This window comes from Electrona antarctica, assembly GCF_951216825.1.
Source record: "Electrona antarctica genome assembly, chromosome: 21".
Classification (NCBI taxonomy): Eukaryota; Metazoa; Chordata; class Actinopteri; order Myctophiformes; family Myctophidae; genus Electrona; species Electrona antarctica.
This window is the reverse complement of record NC_136802.1, coordinates 22,230,506-22,250,303: the sequence shown is the minus strand read 5'-3', so window position 1 is coordinate 22,250,303 and position 19,798 is coordinate 22,230,506. Positions and strand designations below refer to the sequence as shown.

At 44.2% G+C, this 19,798-nt stretch overlaps 2 protein-coding genes across 7 annotated transcripts; both read right to left on the bottom strand.

Annotated features, from left to right (window-relative positions):
* Window positions 1-509: 509 nt before the first annotated feature.
* On the bottom strand, window positions 510-8,511 carry LOC306914509 (endonuclease G, mitochondrial-like). The gene is made up of 6 exons (XM_079491566.1): window positions 8,228-8,511; window positions 5,911-6,101; window positions 5,216-5,357; window positions 4,012-4,121; window positions 3,806-3,887; window positions 510-3,151 (listed from the first exon to the last, which is right to left on the bottom strand). The coding sequence occupies exons 1-6, from the start codon at window positions 8,411-8,413 to the stop codon at window positions 2,960-2,962; spliced, it is 903 nt and encodes a 300-aa protein (XP_079347692.1). The 5' UTR covers window positions 8,414-8,511; the 3' UTR covers window positions 510-2,959.
* A 3,079-nt stretch (window positions 8,512-11,590) lies between these two features.
* LOC306914500 (E3 ubiquitin-protein ligase TRIM39) lies at window positions 11,591-19,135 on the bottom strand. Of its 6 annotated transcripts, none has more exons than XM_079491549.1 (8): window positions 19,059-19,122; window positions 18,855-18,883; window positions 16,871-17,977; window positions 16,014-16,109; window positions 15,609-15,839; window positions 14,477-14,624; window positions 13,138-13,164; window positions 11,591-12,194 (listed from the first exon to the last, which is right to left on the bottom strand). In XM_079491549.1, exons 2-8 carry the CDS (start codon window positions 18,876-18,878, stop codon window positions 11,641-11,643), a joined length of 2,187 nt encoding a protein of 728 aa, XP_079347675.1. In that variant the 5' UTR covers window positions 18,879-18,883; window positions 19,059-19,122; the 3' UTR covers window positions 11,591-11,640. The 6 variants fall into 6 exon arrangements, with proteins under 6 accessions (XP_079347675.1, XP_079347679.1, XP_079347676.1 ...); XM_079491553.1 differs by having other exon boundaries at window positions 16,871-17,916; window positions 19,059-19,108; XM_079491550.1 differs by having other exon boundaries at window positions 16,871-17,974; window positions 19,059-19,077.
* Window positions 19,136-19,798: the final 663 nt, after the last annotated feature.

Sequence of the window (19,798 nt, the reverse complement as noted above, 5' to 3'; positions counted from 1 at the left end):
TCCATCATGTGTGTGATGACAGATTGTAACATACAGTGACATACAGTACATAGTTACATACATCCCCAGAGGCTGAGGTCCTGTGAATACCAGTAATTTACTGTCACGAGCAAGATAAGTTGCAATCTTTTCATTCCTGCGACTCTTATACAATGGTTCAATAAACATCATTTATTTGTTCATTTTAATTATAAGAATTTGAAGGTTTTCAGAAAACCTTAGGCTAGGTTTTTAGGAGGCGTTTCGTTTAGAATCGGCCTCAGGTCAAAATGGGTTAAATGGGTGCCATGTATACAGGGGGCTCTACACAAGTAGGCTGTAGGCATGACAGAATAGTGGACTTGATATCCAAAGATATCTCCTCCATTTTCCAGGTCCTCCATCATGCTATAAGCATATTCTACCCTGAAGCCAAGCATGTTTAACCTGTGTGAGAAGTCAGCCCAGAGACATGGCTGAGGTTGAGCCTTTATGGACGGAGGTACCGTCCACTCTACACTATATTTACTATAACCCTAGAACACTAAACATCCTTTTTGTCAAATCATCACTAAACATGGGAATATTAAGTACAGCAATACATGGCAACTTGAGGTACTCTTCTTTAATATTTCATCAAGACTTTTCACAAGTCAACAATAAATTATTAATAATAACAATAACAATAATAAAAGATATCATGGGGGCCTACAATCCAATCGCAGGCATGCAATTCACCAGCACAAGTTAAGGCTCATGACCAACACTGTCGCTCAATGTACTGGCATATCTGTCTGTATCAGGAAAAGTTGTGTTGTTGCATGTAGCTAGTGACGTAGAGTCTGTGGGGGCCAGGGGGCCCCCATGAGGAATTGGACCAGGGGTCTCGGCCCCCATGAGGAATTGGACCTGAATATATATATTCGCCTCGGTTCGTCCCGTTTGTACAGCACCAGGTCGCGCCGCACCCGTTCGCGCAATTCTCGTCTTGCATTGACCGCTCTAACCATCCAAGTCTGGCACCTTAACACCTCTTTTTTCTTCACTGTCCGGGGCGGGGGGTGGTGGAGGGTGGACCGCGTTGCCTGTCCTCTTGTACACATGCAGATCAGGCATTGAAATGCTAATCTGGGTGCTTGTTTTCACCTGCCAGGTAGGTAAGGGTATGCATGCATACAGTACTGTACTCTGCTTAGGGTAACACCCTGGCTGGCAACAGCGATGCCAGCCTGCCGTTGAAACCTTCCGCCGTCCCAGCGACAGAACACAGCACCTGCCGAGGCGGACAGGACTAGCCTGCAATCATCTGCATCATTCTGTTTATAATCTAAACACTGTGACACGTTTAAAAAGTGTTACAAATAAGTGTGGGAGGGGGGGCGGGCCCCCATGACGATTATAAAAACATTTTGTCTCTGCATGTAGCAATATATATTGTTCAGTGAATGCCTGAGTTACACCAACATTGTTGTTGTGAAGTAGTTTTGTAATCATTATTGGTGAAGATTACAAAGATTGCTCTGTCCGATTAGTGACGAGGCTGTTAACAACCTACTACTGCCTTACGTTGCCAAACCTATTCTCAAAGACCGTGGTCCAACACAAGCCCAGCAATTGACGATATGCACATGGCTGCCATCTTGTCAGCAAGGTGTTAACTAGGTGCAACTTCCCATTGACAGCCCATTCATGCAAACAGAGAAGTCCTATTTGATGGAATTAAACAACATCAAACTCACCAACATTGCAGCTGCACGAAAAGCATGAATTATCCTACTATCTGCAAAGTGTTTGTTTCATAAAAATCCACCGTAGACATGTTATGAGCTACTTCCTGTCAAGAAATTCCTTGCAGATTTTTTCTGCAAGTGTCAGAGTTTGGAAGCACTCGTTATCAGTAAAGCAACCTCCTGCATTATGTGCACATTCAAAACAGGTGGTACGCATGGGCTGCTGAGTGATAGTCAACGAGCACTTCCAAACCACCTGCAAGGAAATTCTTTCTTGACAGAAAGGAGCTCATTACATTACATGTGACATGTCAATGCCAATCCAAATAGTTGCTAAGCTGGGCAAGCTTTCAACACCTTATAGCTGTCAATGTTATTTTGCATGTGGCTGTGTTGTTGAGCACATACAGAGCTTAACGTCGGGAAAGTCACACGACTGACCCACGCAGGTGATGACAATAATACTAATCACTGTAGCGTTACCGTGCATTACATGAAAACTCCTGTCGGACGGTTGTTAAAGTTGATTGAGTTGGATACTGTTCTCCCTCTAACATTTCCTCATATTCCTCGTTTATTGAAATAATGTCATACACATTTGTCCAGTGCATAGCCTACTGCAGACCTGGTTGACTAGATTTAGAAGACATTGTGACGCTCTTGATACTGAAATGATCGATTATTTACCATCATTTAACATGCATCTCAATGGGTGAGAAGGAAAGTTTGCCAAGTCTCCTTGGGAAAGAAATATATAAAGAATTAAATAACAAGGCCGGCCTCCTGGTGGTGCTGGTGACTGGGTGCTGTAGTTTTTTTTTTGCGGTGGTGGTAGCTGGGTCAGAGGGTAGCACGGGTCTGCCCGGAACCGAAGACCCGAACCCGAGTACTGAGCCATGTCCAAAGTATTGACTTGTCCAAAGCACAAGAGTTCTTAAAAAGTTCTATACCTTGAGTCAATGTCACTGTGGAAGTATAAGGTGGCGAACTTAAAAGAGGGTCCAAGGCAGCTCTGTCCAGTAGAAGTAGAAAAATCCTTTATTTCATTGATTAGTTTAAATATTAAAAACAAGGGTTTAAAAACACGACCAACGCGTTTCGGCCTGCATGGGCCTTCATCAGGGTCAACCTATTGACGGTCGGGTCTCGGTTCAGGGCATCTGAAATGGATGGACCTGTATGGACTATATGTATTGGGATTTGTAGTCTTACAGTATGTAGTGGTGTGATGGTGACTGGGATTTGTAGTTTCACTTAGCAGCGATGGCCTGTAGGGTGTTGGTTCTCTTCATGATGTTTGGAACAAACAGCAGCCCTGAAGCTCTCTCAATGGTTTCTATGGGAACCAGAAAGCGTTCCAGGGGGATCTTTTCGTCGACGGGCAAGTTGGGCATGATGTAGGAACGAAGCTCCACCCCTTCTGACCGCTCCAAAATCAACACCTGGACACGATAGCAAACAGCAATAATTCATAATGGCATTAGCACAAATCTGTTATAATTAGTTATGTTATACATGAATTGATCTTCATTGAGATTGCTTAAAATAATTGGATATAAATAAAATATTTTTCTAAATCTCTATGGGAAAAATGAATGGCCAATTTCTCAGTGAACCAGAAACTACACCCAATGCCCTAGGTCTGATGCCATTCCCAATTTTGGAAGAGTCCTAGACCACAGATTACTAATGTTTTGACCCATATTTAAGTATTATATACCACGGGCAGTTTCGAGGAAGCAATCTGATTGGTTGAAATAGCTATCTACCCATGCTTCAAATGAGCATCACCGCACACCTAATCAAAACATCAAAAACTAGCTAGTATCTAAGCTAGGTGTTTACACAGGACATTTTTGGTCGTGGTGGCTACAACTGTCATTAAACATATTTTTTAAGGGTAACTCTGTGGTATAATCGCAAGATTTGCAATATTACACTCGAGGATGAGCGTTACTGTCATTAATGACACTTCTGCGCTGCTTACGGGCAGCAACGCAGGCGTTCCATTAATGACGCAACGCACACCCTCTCATGTAATATTGCTTAAAAATGTCCTGCATTGGTGAAAGGGGCTATAAAAACAGGAGTACCACCTTGAAGAAGTGTGTCGGCACGGCAACGTGGTTTCGTCCCAACACCTGGTACCTCACATACAGCTTCCCATCAGGCTCCTGTCTGCACGCACACACGTGTCATGAAGAACAACGTCAATCAACCTTTATTCCAAGCCTTGTGAATAAGTCAAATTCACAAGCTTTCAGTTCATTACAGGTTAGGTGTGTGAGTAGTTGTACTGTACCTGGGCAGGTACAGCGGTCCGGTGCAGACGTAAACATTGCGGTAATGTTTGGTCAGTGAGCGACACATTTGCTCCAGATTTTTCCATGCCTTCTGGTTCATATGGGGATTCTAGAGCAGAGGAGAGGATGACTGTCTTTTTTTCCGATACCCGTCAAATTCCAGCACTTCCGTTTAGACAATCAACAGCGTAGGTCTGTAGCGGATTCGAATGCCATCAATGCATTGAAAGGGACAATATTAGGGATGTCCTGATCGGATCGGGTGATCGGAAATCGGAGCCGATCATGTCATTTTCAAATGATCGGGAGAAATAAATCAGAGATTTTCTTTTTTTATTTCAATAAAATAGTGTGTCTAAATAGGCTTGTGTCTAATGTAAATCTCAAAGAAAGATGTATAAACAATGATATTTTGTGAAAACTGTCATATGTATGCTTGATGTTTGTCCTCCTGGGGCACTGGTTCCAGCAGTGGCAAACACTCAAAGAACATGCAACAAAGACAGTCACAGAGGCGTGGAATAGACCCATGATGAAAACAAAGTAATGCAACCCCCACTATGCATGTCATGATATTGTCCTGTAGTAGGCTTACCTCTGAATGATAGCCAACGCCATGCAAATGGGGTTTTCTACAAGAGTTTTAACTTTGACTTCAGTTCCATGAGCTGTAGTTCACTCTAATACATAATTATTTTTGCTGATTCCCTGCTTTCATATGACATGAAAAAAATAAAAAAATCCACAATGACGGTATAGTTCTAATAACATATTCACACATATTTTTACCATTGAATAATTGAAAGGCAACAGACTAGACTAGAGTGACATACATTTCTCACATGGCATAAATAAAAGTGTTATAAAATATAAAGATCGGATCCTGAAAAATCGGCATGTCTCAAAATCAAATGATCGGAATCGGATCGGGAGCAAAAAAAAACGCGATCGGTACATCCCTTGATTCCCTACCCCTAACCTTATAACCAGCCAAGTAAGTCCCCTAACCTCATGTCAGTTTTAACCAGCCAAGTAAGTCCCCTAACCTCATATCAGTTTTAACCAGCCACTTAAGTCCTCTAATCTCATATCAGTTTTAACCGGCCACGTAGTCAGTTGACAATGGCATTCGAAACAGGCGGGTCTTGCCCAGCGTGGATGCATCCCTAGTATTATTACAGTCCAACATGTAGCCTACAGTACCTGTGGTGAAACGTTGCTCAGGTAGAAGGTGTCGTCCATGGCCTTTTGGCTCCACTTGTGATTGCCTGCTGCAGCCAGGTGGCCTCTGTCGAAGCCACTCCCCCGGTAGTCTGCATTGGTCGATCGGTGGTACACATGAATGCTGGGAATCAATCAAACCGCATAAATATGGTCCACCAACCAACAGAAGAGAGCAGCACAAAACATCCACCAATAAAAAAGAACCGCAAATTCCACCAATAGAAGAGAGCTTTCTTAAAGTCAAACTGTTTAAACCCTGCAAGACCCGGATATATTTCTACTATTTCTACTTTGGGGATATCTTTCACAATAATAAATGTACATGTTCTAGATCTAGACATTCTAATGATCACCAAAAATATATATATTACAGGCATTTTATTTACTTTTTTGTGAGGAATACCTTCCAGTGAAAAAGAGAGAACATCTCCATTTCCAGAGATTTTGAAGTTGTGTGAATTTCTGCCTCTGTGGCAGGTATTAAATATCCTGGCCAATGGCATTGTAAGACTAAACAATATGACCCAATGATAGAACTGAAAGGAAAACTAATTATTTAAATAAAATATAAATGTTGATCAAAAGCATCGTTGGGTCTTGCAGGACACGGAATATGATGCGGTTAATAATATTACTACTATTACAACAAAAACAACACTAATAATAATAATAACCTGTCATCTTCTTTGAAGTCACAGTTGTTCCTGTTTGAAGGTCCAGTGATGGAGGAGGGATTCAGCTGTTCTATTACCCAGGATGCCGTGCGAGTGCGGGGGTCATAGGAAGTGACATAGGACTCTCTGTTCTTGATGTTGGCCAATGAGGGGAAGCCGTACTTTGTTACTGCCCCGCCCCCCTGGAACACCTGCACACAGACCATGAGTAATGACCATTATATTCAAATCAAACTGATATAAATAAATATTAATTGCACATACTGAATTTACTAATTGGAGCATATCACTCGAGTTCTTAGATCAGTACACTGGCTCCCTTTATGTAAAAAACAATGTTTATAAAGAAATGAATGGATTAAAATTCTACTGTTGGTAATAAATCACTGAATGGTTAACAAACCTAGTGTTGGTTTATAAAGCATCTAATTGTTTGTTTAACAGTCACTAGTGTTGGTTTATTATAAAGCACTGAATAGTTTAGGGCCAAAATGCATTTCTTGTGATATCATGAACTATCCAGACCTACAGGTCATCTGGGACTGGTCTGCTTTCGGAACCCCTTCCACCATAGGAAGCACCATAGAACACAGGGAAGCACCATATCCACAAAGAGATTCTAGAACAAGAGACGAAACTCCGATTAAGTCTCATAGTAACAACCAGGCCCCCAGGAGTGCTGGCCAACATTGAAACTGCCACTACTAACTGGCCAAAGGTGGAACTGCAGGCCTGCAGCATGTTCATGGAGGTAGACGGACGTTCAGTGACATCACGTGCATAACGACACCGGGCACTGCACCCACTGTGGTGGTGTGGAATGCGTGTGTCGAATTTGAAGTTGGTGGGGTGAACGGTTCTCGAGTTACGTGGATTACACTCTTACAGTCAGACAGACACTTGGTGTATATATATATATATATATATATTAGGGCCGGGACTTTAACGCGTAAATTGAAATTCATTAATTATTCAATAAAGAATTTGCATATCACCGCACCACATCAAGCCTCCAGTATCTGCTCGATGTGAAACATGTTGCATCAAGCCTAGCCTGGAAGCTAACGTCAACAGTAGCTCTGGTACTTAATTAGATCCTTTCCCCTCACACCCACAGAAGTACAGGCTGTGCAGCCCCTCGTTTTTAGCACAAAAAAAGAAGACTTCCCTCCTTCTAACGTTATGGATCAGAGCTAACGTTATTCCAACTCCCAGTAGCAGTTCAAGGACCCACGCTCGCCCAACCCACACTCGACCAGATGACAAGGTTTCTAAATAAACGGTTATGGCCAATTAACTAAAATGTAAAACCTGTTATGGCTGTTATATCCTCTGAAGCAATAGAGGTGTTTTTTAATAGTCATGTCACATCATGTGCTTGCTGCACCAAGCCCCCCCCCAACCCTCCCCAAACTCTCAGACACCGTCTCCACACCTTAGCGCAAAACGGTCTTAAGCTGCGCACTTCTTAAGCTGCGCGCAGCTTAAATTCTGAGTTTTTAGACAGCTGGTGGATGGAAAAGAAGCTCCACCTCCGCGGAAGACTTGAGCGGAGGAGAGCGTTTCCGGGAATCTGGCCGTCGCGCAAGAATTCAGCGGAGGTGGAGCTTAATTTCCATCCACCAGCTGTCTAAAAACTCAAGCTTTAAGCTGCGCGCAGCCGAGAACGTGCGCAGCTCTTTTCATAGTGTGGCAGCAGCTAGAGACATGCCCCCACCCTCCAAACCTTCAATATTGCTTTCCCAAGCTGTCATTCCACTGTTTTAGTGTATTTTATTTTAGTGTTTTTCCCCTAATAAAGTTGTTTTTATTTTCTCATGTCCTCCTTGTAAAGCATCTTTGGGTACTCATAAAAGCGCTATATACTAAATTTGAGATATTATTATTATTACTACAAAAACTATGTTTTATTGCTTAAACGTATGTATTCACAATTGACTCAATTCATTTGAAAAAAATACTTCTCACTGTTCTCAGGTTGAATTATTGATATGCGATTAAAATGCGATGAATTGAAGTTAATTAATTACAAAGCCTCTCTGATAAATTAGATTTTTTTAATCGAGTCCTAATATATATAGGCTGGATAGATAGATAGATAGATAGATAGATAGATAGATAGAAAACAGTTTGTAGAATGGGTACAGTTCAAGGAAAGTACTGGTCAATACAAAATCTGCTATGAGGATAAATGGATAAAACCAGAAAAAGCACTAAGACTTGTTCACATCAGGGTCCTCCATTTTCAATTAATCAGAGTGACCACTGACTAGTGAATTTACACTAGCCTATAATTAATACAGGTAAACAGACTGACCGTCAGCTCCGAGGCGGCTACACTGGGTATGGGGACGACAGGGAGGCGACCCAGGAGACCACCACCGGTGTCCTCCTGTTGTTGCTGCTGATCCCTGGAAGAAGCAGCCACTGAAAGCCCCAGGGCCGTTCCAACCGACACCGACACCCCGCACACAAACCACCGCGACGTCAAAACCCGCTGCATTATTATCACCACATAGTATACTATACACTCTATCAGATAATGCAATGATTATATTCTTATTTGGCTGGGGACAACTTGGTGCAGTTCTCCTCCATGGGTCGCAGGATTATGACGTCACGTAACTCAGTACAGTAGTTTATTTTTTTTCTTTTGTAGTTTTATGGTGTGAATCGACATGCACACGCAATGCATTAGCGCCATCTGCTGTTCAGCTCAGAGTATTACCGTCACCTGCTGTTCAGCTAGCTATTAGATGGCTCTGGCTCAGAGCACTTACTACAAATTTGTCCCACCACAGACTGTCTGACTGACAGCCAGGGTGATGTTGTGGTACAATAATAGATGTACCTGAGTCATCTCAACCAGTAGGCCTACCAACCATAGTGGTCCTACTGGTCTTACTCCTACCCGACCACAGGATCTAAATGTCTCAATTGAAGAGCAGGCAGACCACGGCTGGCTGGCTGGCTGGCTGGCTGGCTGTCTGTCTGTCTGTCTGTCTGTCTGTCTGTCTGTCTGTCTGTCTGTCTGTCTGTCTGTCTGTCTGTCTGTCTGTCTGTCTGTCTGTCTGTCTGTCTGTCTGTCTAGGGTACCAGCAGGGTGTGCTATTGCACCACTCACTTCAGACAGGTCTGGTTTTTCATGAACAAATAATATAAAACACACAAAGACAACAGACAGACTACCATACATATTGGTTAAAATTAAATTTTCTTCACACACATAAATAATAATTACAGCTTTAACTCAACCATATTAGCCATCTCTAACCTAAAAAAAATTTATCAATCAAAACGACCAACCCATGTCTAAACTTTACAATTAATTATCAGCTCCTCGCCTGGGTATGTGAGTGAAGGCTGTCTGAGAACTGAGAAGACCCCAGAGGGTGTTGCTAAGTGACATCACTTTGCTGAATGGAAACCTAAATAAATGTAGCCTACTACCATTCCTGTGTGACTTATTTTTATATGCTTGATTTCAGATATTCAAACCCACGATAAAACACCATGAACCTGCAGGATAGCAATATTTATTGAAAAGTAAAGACCACATTTTCTTCTAACTCAATGCATAACATTAAAACAGGCCAGTTTAATTCAACATGCAATCAATAAAACTAGAGAAGTACAAATTATGCTACATTTAAACATTTGTATTCTCCACAATTCTAGTTTAGTACTGTTTCATGCATTCAAGGTTTGCCATACTTCAGTGAGTTGGATGTCGGTGCATTAGATTTTATTTAATTCATTTGTCAAGCTCTACTATTCAAGTCAAAATAATAATATAACACAAGAAACATTGCTCATGTAAATAGGTTGAAACAGGTTTTCTCTTTTTCTTTTTGCTAGCGCACTTAAGTTTTCTGAGCTCAGAAAGATGTTGTTAAGGTCCCTGTCTCAAGACCCCAATTATCCCTGCAATGCTTCCAGAACATTCACCCCTAACAAAATGAGGCTAACAATTCACCCCTAACAATATTGAGGCTATTCAATATTCACCCACTTATACTACTTCAGTATTGCAACTGTCGGTTTCAATGAAGAGGACCAAAATACTACAGTCTGTGGACTTCCCATTCTCCTTTTAAAATGTTCTTTTCACTCTCATACACCGAGTGTTCATTTAACTCTGACACATTGAGAGGCAGCAGTGGTGCCACGGGGGTGCCTCAATTGCAAATTCTAGCCTCTCAGTTGAAGTTTTATGTACTTCAACTTTTTTACTATATAAAAATAATGCGTGCCCCCACGCCATCATTTCATCCTGGAGCCGAGCCTGCTCAAGAGGTAGAGTGGCTGCTTTGGAATCGGAAGGTTACAGGTTTGATTCCCCAGCCCAGCTCCTCTTGGGTTAGCATCGAAGTGTCCTTAAGCACAACACTGACTGCACCTCTAACTGCTCATGGTGAGCAGGTTGTTGCCTTGCATGGTTTCCTCCACCGTCTGTGTGAATGGGTGAAAGTAATACACAATGTAAAAGCAAGTTTGATAAAGGTGCTATATACAAATGTATGTCATCACCATGCTGGCTTGTGGTGGACATTTATGTCAATTACAAATTTCCCATGAACAATTTTCCCAAACAAAAACAAATGAGTGGACAATAATGCATAAACACACAGAGCTAGCCCTAATACACTGTATAGTACAGCGGTCAAGGGACCTTTGGGGTTCCTTGAAGGTGCTCTGTAACTCTGGGAGGGTACACTCTCAGAGTTATGGGGGTCCTTGAAGGTGCTCTGTAACTCTGGGAGGGTACACTCTCAGAGTTATGGGGGTCCTTGAAGGTGCTCTGTAACTCTGGGAGGGTACACTCTCAGAGTTATGGGGGTCCTTGAAGGTCGTCTGTAACTCTGGGAGGGTACACTCTCAGAGTTATGGGGGTCCTTGAAGGTCGTCTGTAACTCTGGGAGGGTACACTCTCAGAGTTATGGGGGTCCTTGAAGGTGCTCTGTAACTCTGGGAGGGTACACTCTCAGAGTTATGGGGGTCCTTGAAGGTGCTCTGTAACTCTGGGAGGGTACACTCTCAGAGTTATGGGGGTCCTTGAAGGTGGTCTGTAACTCTGGGAGGGTACACTCTCAGAGGTATGGGGGTCCTTGAAGGTGCTCTGTAACTCTGGGAGGGTACACTCTCAGAGTTATGGGGGTCCTTGAAGGTGCTCTGTAACTCTGGGAGGGTACACTCTCAGAGTTATGGGGGTCTGTAACTCTGGGAGGGTACACTCTCAGAGTTATGGGGGTCTGTAACTCTGGGAGGGTACACTCTCAGAGTTAGGGGGGTCCTTGAAGGTCGTCTGTAACTCTGGGAGGGTACACTCTCAGAGTTATGGGGGTCCTTGAAGGTGCTCTGTAACTCTGGGAGGGTACACTCTCAGAGTTATGGGGGTCCTTGAAGGTTGTCTGTAACTCTGGGAGGGTACACTCTCAGAGTTATGGGGGTCCTTGAAAAGTATAAAAAGTCTGTACTAGTGGACTCCTGATATGTGCCAAAGTGTCATACATTTTCAGAAGAAAACCTGGAGATTGGCATTCAGTAACTGGGTCTTATGATCAAAACAAGAACGTTATATATAATGTTACGTAAAATCAAAATGTATAACATTTGCCATTGACAAGGACAAGTCTTTGCGCAGAGACATTTGCATATTGATGATTGATGATTGATTTCGCTAACTTTCCCTAACTATCAGGCTACCGTCCAGTTCTTTATTTACCCTCCTCAGCTGGGCTTAACTGGGGCCTTCTCAGGAAGGGAGCCGATGGCCATGGTGTCAGAGGCCTTGTCGCAGCAGTAGAGGTAGAAGAAAGGATACAGCTTCTCTGTGAACCTGTCCCTGAGCGTGTGAATGTGGGTCTGCGCCCTCAGGTCATAGAAGGACACGTGTCCCTCCTCGTAGTCCACGTAGACGCCCACGCGCTTCAGCTTGACCTCAAGGTCCAAGGCGATCGGCGGCACCGAGGACACGCGGTACCCCTGGCCTCTCTTCATGGCCAGGGCCCAGTAGCCGTTGGTGCTGCTCACCGAGATGCGGCCCCGCCTGTTGACGGAGGACCTGGCCACGCCCATGTACCAGTCGTCCTTGTCCCCCACCTGCACCTCCCAGTAGTGGCGACCCGAGGCGATGGCATGCCGTCCCAGCACGATGACCACCGTGTCGAATCGGTCCGGGGTGTCGGGCAGGTCCTGCCACGCCCCCAGGTGTCTCACCTGACGTCGGTCCTGCGAGAGCTGCAGCCACGGGTTGGCCGTGTCAGGGTCCAGGGTCAGATCCACTGTGAGTTGACAGGAAAGAGAGAGAGAGAGAGAGTTCTGTAAGAGGCAGGGCAGAGGCAGGAGCACTTCACCATTGTCAAACTAACTTATCTTCATATAATTGGTCCTCACGAATGCTCATTATAAGACGGCCACTCACTCAGCATCTCATTCGTGGACAGTTCAGAAACCTGCCCACCAATGACGTCATCGATGGGCATTCTTTCTTCTACTATCTCTTCTTCCCTTTCTCTCTTTTGTTTTTTCTTTTTTAATAACACGATGGGAACTATGCACAAAAAAATATTTCACCCACTTTCTTACTTGTAAAACTGTGATGTGACAATAAAGCTGCTTCTTATTAGTTACTAGTAATAGTAACTACCGCCTTACTCTTCCTGGAAAGGTGAAATAGAAGCCTTTATTCTTCTAACATTCGTTAGAAGAAAACACGTTTTTTAGGTGGTCCCTGCGTGCACAATACCAGTCCAGTCAGAGAGAGAGAGACGTTATTAAACCTTAAGGCTTATTCATATTCCAGTTTTAGGTAATAAGGTCCGAAACGGTGCTTAGTAAAAACAGAGAGACGTGTTTGGGTGAGCAGTGAAGAGCTTACCACCACGGCATGACGTCATGTTGTAGTTTTCGGTGGTCACCTTATCGCCTAAAACTGGAGTATGAATAGGCCTGCTTTAACTCTTGCTTGTTAAGTTGTTCCTGTAATGTTCTTTAGGCCTATACAATTAATATGAATCTATTTAAGCAATGGTTTATGGATGGTACGGAGGTAGTATCGATCAGTAGTTGCAGCTGCAAAGCATAAAGAGGGGAGAACTGTTTTGAGTAGACAGAAATGATGGTGCCATCTGATAATGAGCATTAGGGGGCTCCATTTAAACCAATATACTATAGGTTGAGAACTACCGCCAGAGTGAAGGCAATGCATGCATGAAAAGGGTATACCTGTGTATTTCCGAAGCTTTTTGATCTCTGAAAAAAGAAAAAGAAAGAAAAGACAAAATAAGGTAACACTGTTGAACCCCTTGGCATTTCTGCAAAATCTTCCATGAAACCAAAGCTGCAATCCACAATGTCCATGTCCTACCATGCAGGGAGGGATTCAAATGCAGGTGGATCAGAGACAAATTTTCAACTGACATAATAATAATAATTTTTGAGTGGTGCAACCATAGGGTGCAGCACTCCAATGCCCAGCAATGCAGTGTTGATTTTGACAGCAAATTTTGATTTTAGTTTTAGTCATAGTCTCTTGAATAGTTTATTTAGTTTTAATCACATTTTAGTCACCTGGAATGTTTTCGTGTTAGTCTAGTTTAAGTCGACTAAATATCATAAGATTTTAGCCGTCATAATAACTGATTTTACACTTGCTGAAAAAAGCGGATCTACAAGCACACAATGCGTTGCGCTTTGTGAGCTTGTAGATCTGCTACTTTCAGCATGCAATCAAGGGTAAAATGACTTATATTGGAAATCTTGTCCACTAGTCCCAACCACCACTACGCTCCCAGGATGCCAGAAAACTCACAGTAACAAAACATAATAGTTTCCAATAAATAATTTCAACACAATAAAATCAAGCTGTTTTAGAGTTCTGCCCTGTGGTTTTAAAACAATGTGTTGTATTGTTAATTGGTAATTGTTTTAACCATGTGTGCTGGCACATTTTACTGTGTTTTATTGTGTTTCCTTGCTATTGTGCTTTTGTTGTATCCCTCGCTGTGAAGCACACAGAGACCCCTTGGGGTGATGTTACACTATAAGTAGACCCGTATAAGTCAGGCCCGTCTGACTCTGAACTGAGTGGTGCTGTACTGTAGTTGTACTGTAGTTGTACTGTACGTGCGCGTGTGTGTGTGTGTGTGTGTGTGTGTGTGTGTGTGTGTGTGTGTGTGTGTGTGTGTGTGTGTGTGTGTGTGTGTGTGTGTGTGTGTGTGTGTGTGTGTGTTAGGCTGCGCATGACACTTGGTGGTTAAAACATTTTATTTCTGTGCTCAGACACATACATACAGACACACATTGCTGAGTGGCTTAGCCTGGGTAAACCCCTCCCCCCTCACCAGATTTGTCATTCTAGCAAGGGGGGGGGGGGGGGGGGGGGGGGGTTACCCAGGCTAGGAGTGGCTAGCACCACTCAAAAATAAACTGAAACTGAACCACTGCAGATAATGTGCTAGTTATATCGCGTTAACTAATCTATACCGACTGGTTAAAATTAGGTTTTATTAATGTTCTGGATTGCAGCGTTGAACAGTGTGGGAGGGACTGTATCAGATCCTACCGTTATCAGCCAGATTTTGTATCTGTGTCTGTAGAGTGGCTTGGAACTTGGACACGGCCTGTCTTATCATGCCAATACACATATCTGTGGAGACACTGGTCCCAGTCCAGTCTTTGACGGTTGGAGGGATGCTGAGGGCTGGAAAACTCTGTGGAGTCATATACGACAATGAGATACATTCAAAACTTTGAATGAAAACGTGACATTATATTAGAATAAAAACAAATAACATTCTGAAAATAAATAAATAAATATACAGTAGCTCCAATATATAAAAACAACATTTAACTGTAATTATACAATGAACATGCAAACACACATGCACATGAAAAAGAGAGACGACGTGGGCACCATCAGGTGAGAATGATGCTTACACCAGTGGTTCTCAAAGTGGGGTCCGGGGACCCACAGGGGTCCTTGAAGGAGTTCCAGGGGGTCCCAGCTAAATCTGGTCTGTAACTTTGAGAGTGTACAAATGGAACCAAATGGACCCTAACAGATCTATTTGGTTCCATTTGTACACTCATAGTTAAATTAACATTGATTTTACAATATAAATGGGGGTCCCAGAGATAGAAATGCCATTCAATGGGGATCCGTAGACTAATGCATGTTAAAATGGAGGTCCTTGAAATTAAATGGTTTGAGAATCACTGCTAGAGCCGTAAAAATGTTCTCTTATGGGGTCCCTGGCATGTTTTTAAATGGGGGTCCGCGGGTTAATAAGTGTCAATTTGACCATGAAACCTTTGCTATTGTGAAAAGAAAAAATAAATTGGATATTTAATGATATGATACTACATTTAATAAATGTTTTGTGGTTTTCATTAATTTTTTTCACAGAATCAAAGGTTTTATGGCCATGATTCACCAGGATCCTGGATGGCTTGATTCTAGGCTTCAAATATTTGATATATTATCAAATATAATATTTTTAAATCTCTATGGGAAAAATGAATGGCCGATTTTTCAGTGGAACCAGAAAAACACGCCCACTGCTATGGCCTTTTACCAAAACTGATTTCATCAAAGAAGACAAATAGCCTAATGGCCGATATATTAGCCAAACCGATAAATCAGTCGGGCTCTTGAAAAAGAAAACATAAGTGAACATGATCTCCCATGAAGTCACCTGTAGGAAGTGAACGTGGTCAGTGCGAGACAGGGTCTCCAGGTCTTTGTTTCTTCTCTTCAGCTCGCTAATCTCCTGCTCCAGCTCGGCGATGAGGCCTTGGGCCCGCGTCTCCGTCTGTCTCTGCTGCTTCTCGATGGCCAGGATCATGTCCGCCTCGATCTTCTGGATGGAGCGCACCAGATCTGAGAACACCCGAGTGGTGTCCTCCATCTCACTCTGAGCACTCGCCTGGAATCAGTTAAAAAAAAATATTAACAAAACAATTTTCCATTACTTTGGTGATCGATCAATTGAGTCAGTGAGTCAGTCAGCCACCCATCCATCAATCTTCCACCGCTCATCGGTGTCGAGTCATGTAGGAGATGCAGTACTTGTTGAAACACGAATCAAACAGGGACTCACCTTGTTGAGCTCCACACAGTGTTTAAGCTCCTCCACCTTCTGCAGTCTGTCCTGGATCATCTGCTGAACGTCTATCTCTGTCCTCTTCAGCTGCGCCTGCAGAGAACATGTGTGGGAAGGAAGACGTCACTTCTGGACAAGCATGGTGGCAAGTGATCACTTTCTATCTCTTGATGAGTGTCTGCTCTTTACAGTCATAGTCTGTCATGCACAGTGTTTTCTTTGTTTCCTGTAAAACAATTGTAGGTTATTATTACACAAATTACTTAACCTGTAGATCGTTGACTCTGGGCACTCGGACCCCAGGGCACTATAGCTGATCTGCAAGTTCACAACAGTTCGCCCAGGTTGTGAGCTTGTAGATGAGCTGTTTTCGCTAAATGTTACGTATTCTCACAGAATGTTTCATATTATCGGCACCAAATTAAGTTTGAACCCCACCACTTATAAGATGCAATGTAAAAGTGGTCAATGCACTCATGTGTGAAAACTGAAAATGCATTCCATCAAACTTTCAGATGCCGTTTTTCTCAAAGTGTGGAGGAAGAATGCTAAGGATGTTTACTGTGATCTCTCTTTAAATATAGAAATCCTTCTCTTCTGTTGTGTCTAAACAATAATACAAATTCAAAGCAGTTGTCCAGTCCTCCAAATTAAAACCCACCTCCAGTCGCTGTCATTAGAACGGAGGGAGTGCTCCCTATGATCAGCCCCTTTGTATATTGTACAGCGAAAAAAGATGATACAGGCTCAGAACGGATCACATTTTTTTAATGCCAAAAATAGGGAACCCATGTTGAAAGTGGTTAAATGCATGGATGTGCAAGCATGGCACGCAGCATCCCCTGTCCACTCACCTTCCTGTCTATCCACTCCCTCTCCACGGGGACGGTGTAGTGGGACCTGTGGTCCGTCTCCGTGCACAGCACGCACACCAAGGCCTGGTCCTTCTTGCAGAAGAGCTCCAGCAGCCGCTCGTGCTTCTGGCACATCCTCTCCTCCATGTTGGCCACGGGCTCCATCAGCTTGTGCTTGGTGAAGCGGGCCGAGTGCGACGCCAGGTGCTCCTCGCAGTACGAGGTGAGACACACCAGGCAGGCCTTGACGGCCTTGGGCCTGCCCTCGCCGAGGCACACGTCGCAGAGGACCTCCTCCTCCCACTGGCACGGGCTGCGGGGCGGGGAGGGTGGCGGGGAAGCGGGCGGAGGAGGTTGCTGCGGTGGAGGTGAGGTTGTTTGGGGTCCTCCTGGGAGTATTTGCGGCGAGGGTGGGGGCGAGGTTTGGGGCAGCGCCGGTGGCGGTGGCCCCGGCGGTGTAGATGGGGGTGATTTTCGCGGGACTCTAGCCGGAGGTACCGGGGGTGGCGTCGGAGGAGGAGAAGCTGCCGTGGCCACAGGTGGCGACGGTGGAGGCAACAGTGGCGGCAAATCCTCCTGCGGCCCAGCCGCGGTTGGCGTCTTCTCTTTGGAGGCCTCCTTCTTCCTCTTCTCCTCCTGCCTCTGTCTCAGCTCCTCCATCATCCGCTCATTCTGCTCCACCTCTAGGAGCCTCTCCTCGTCCTCCCGTCTCCTTCTGTCCATCGTCCACCTCTTCTCCTTGCCCGCCTGCACCTCCGCCTCCGGCTCGGCCTCCATCGCCTCCGGCGGCACGCCCCGCACCCTGATCTCCTTGAACTGCTCGGCGATCTCCCTCAGGACGGTGTTGACGCTGATCTCGGGCCTCTTGTAGAAGGCCTTCTTGCACATGGGACACTGGTAGGAGGTGCCAATCTTCCAGTATCCCAGGATGCAGCTCTGGCAGAAGTTGTGGCCGCAGGGGATGGACACGGGGTTGGTGAACACGTCCAGGCAGATGGAGCAGTGGACCTGCTCCTCGGACAGGTTCCCCGCGGAGGAGGCCATGCCTGCGCGACCAAGAGGCAGGGTCATTTTCAGCGCAATCAACGGGACATGGAATGGAACCTGCTGTGATATATCCATGGGGTTAGATAGCGTAATTTTATTTCAGGTCACTATGTGGCATGCCAATATGACAAGCAACAAAGCATGCCATACCTCCAAGTGGAAGCAGCTAACCCAATTGAATATGCAGTGTTGTCTGATCTGTTTGATACTCCAAAATACAACTCTCGCAGTGCTTTAATCTCTTAACAAGTCAAAACTTTGCTTTTGAAACAGCGGCCATATTGTATTGTAGGTGTGGCCCGTGGCCATATTGTATTGTAGGTGTGGCCCGTGGCCATATTGTATTGTAGGTGTGGCCCGTGGCCATATTGTATTGTATTGAGATCTGTATTTTTGTCATAAAATGAATACATGACTGTCTGCATTGTAAGTGGGCTTTTTAAGATAGGGGCAGAGAGAGAGAGAGAGAGAGAGAGAGAGAGGCATCAAGGAGGCATGGTGAAAGGCCTGGCTATTCATAGAAAACTAGATTAACGTCTGTCTAAAAATATTGGTCAAGTCACCAAGCGATGTGGCTGAGTAACAACGTGGGCTATGGCTTTTAGCCACAAAATGAAGACAGAATAACTGACCTATAAGCCCAGCAGTGAGTGATGTCAATAAGTCAATTACAAAAACCACTGCATTTGTTTTCAAACTCTTCATGTCACTGATATAGACCTCTATAAAGTAATCAACACAGCATTTGGCAGACAAAGAGGTGAAGTGTGTGTGTGTGTGTGTGTGTGTGTGTGTGTGTGTGTGTGTGTGTGTGTGTGTGTGTGTGTTTGAGTAAGAGAGAGAGAAAGACGGGGGAGGGAGGGGTTAAAACCTTTTGCGTGCGCACACACGCACACACACACACACACACACAGACAGTATATATATAGTACCGTACCTCCCCTTGTCGATCCTGAGTCATGTTATCTGGCCAAAAATAATAATTCCAAAGTTCAAACAACACTCGCCACACCATTTACGTAAATAATGACTCACATGTATTGTTGCTGACAGACAGTGTACAAATAAAATCCTGACAAAACAGAAAGGAGAAAGAGAGGAGAAGGAGAAACAGAAACAGAGAGGTCGCTTAAACACTCACCAGAGAGCAGCTGCTCCAGAATCTTCTCTCTAAACTGTGACACACAACCCGACACTGACTGCAAGCATACCCTCCTGTTACACCCCGACACACACACACACACACACACACACACACACACACACACACACACACACACACACGCGCACACACACACACACACACACACACACACACACACACACACACACACACACACACACACACACACACACACACACACACACACACACAAAACTATACACACATATAAACAGAGGTCAACAACACATACTGACCAATTGCAGTCACACATCCAAAGAAGCATGTGCACACATTTGCATGTATACGCACGCACGCACGCACGCACACACACACACACACACACACACATCTTATAGAAGCAACATACAGTATACCCACTTGTAAGTTGTGCACAGTCTGCACACATACAGTACACCTTAGGCCCAAAATACACACCACCATTGCACCCCTATCAGATACAAATGTTCTCTCTCTCTCCTTGGCTTGGCTCTTTGTGCTCTGAGACGAAGGACTTTAACAATGTTGCAGACTACAGGTCTTTAGCCCAGTCAAACTGAGGATAACATTGATAGCAAACAAATCTTTATTCACATGGAAAACGCACCAGATGGGTTCGGGTTATTTGATCAGAACCGTAAGTTGTCAGTCACAAGATTGACAAGAATGACTTTGCTACAGTAAGCCTTCTGGCAATTAACTGTAAACATTTAAATAGT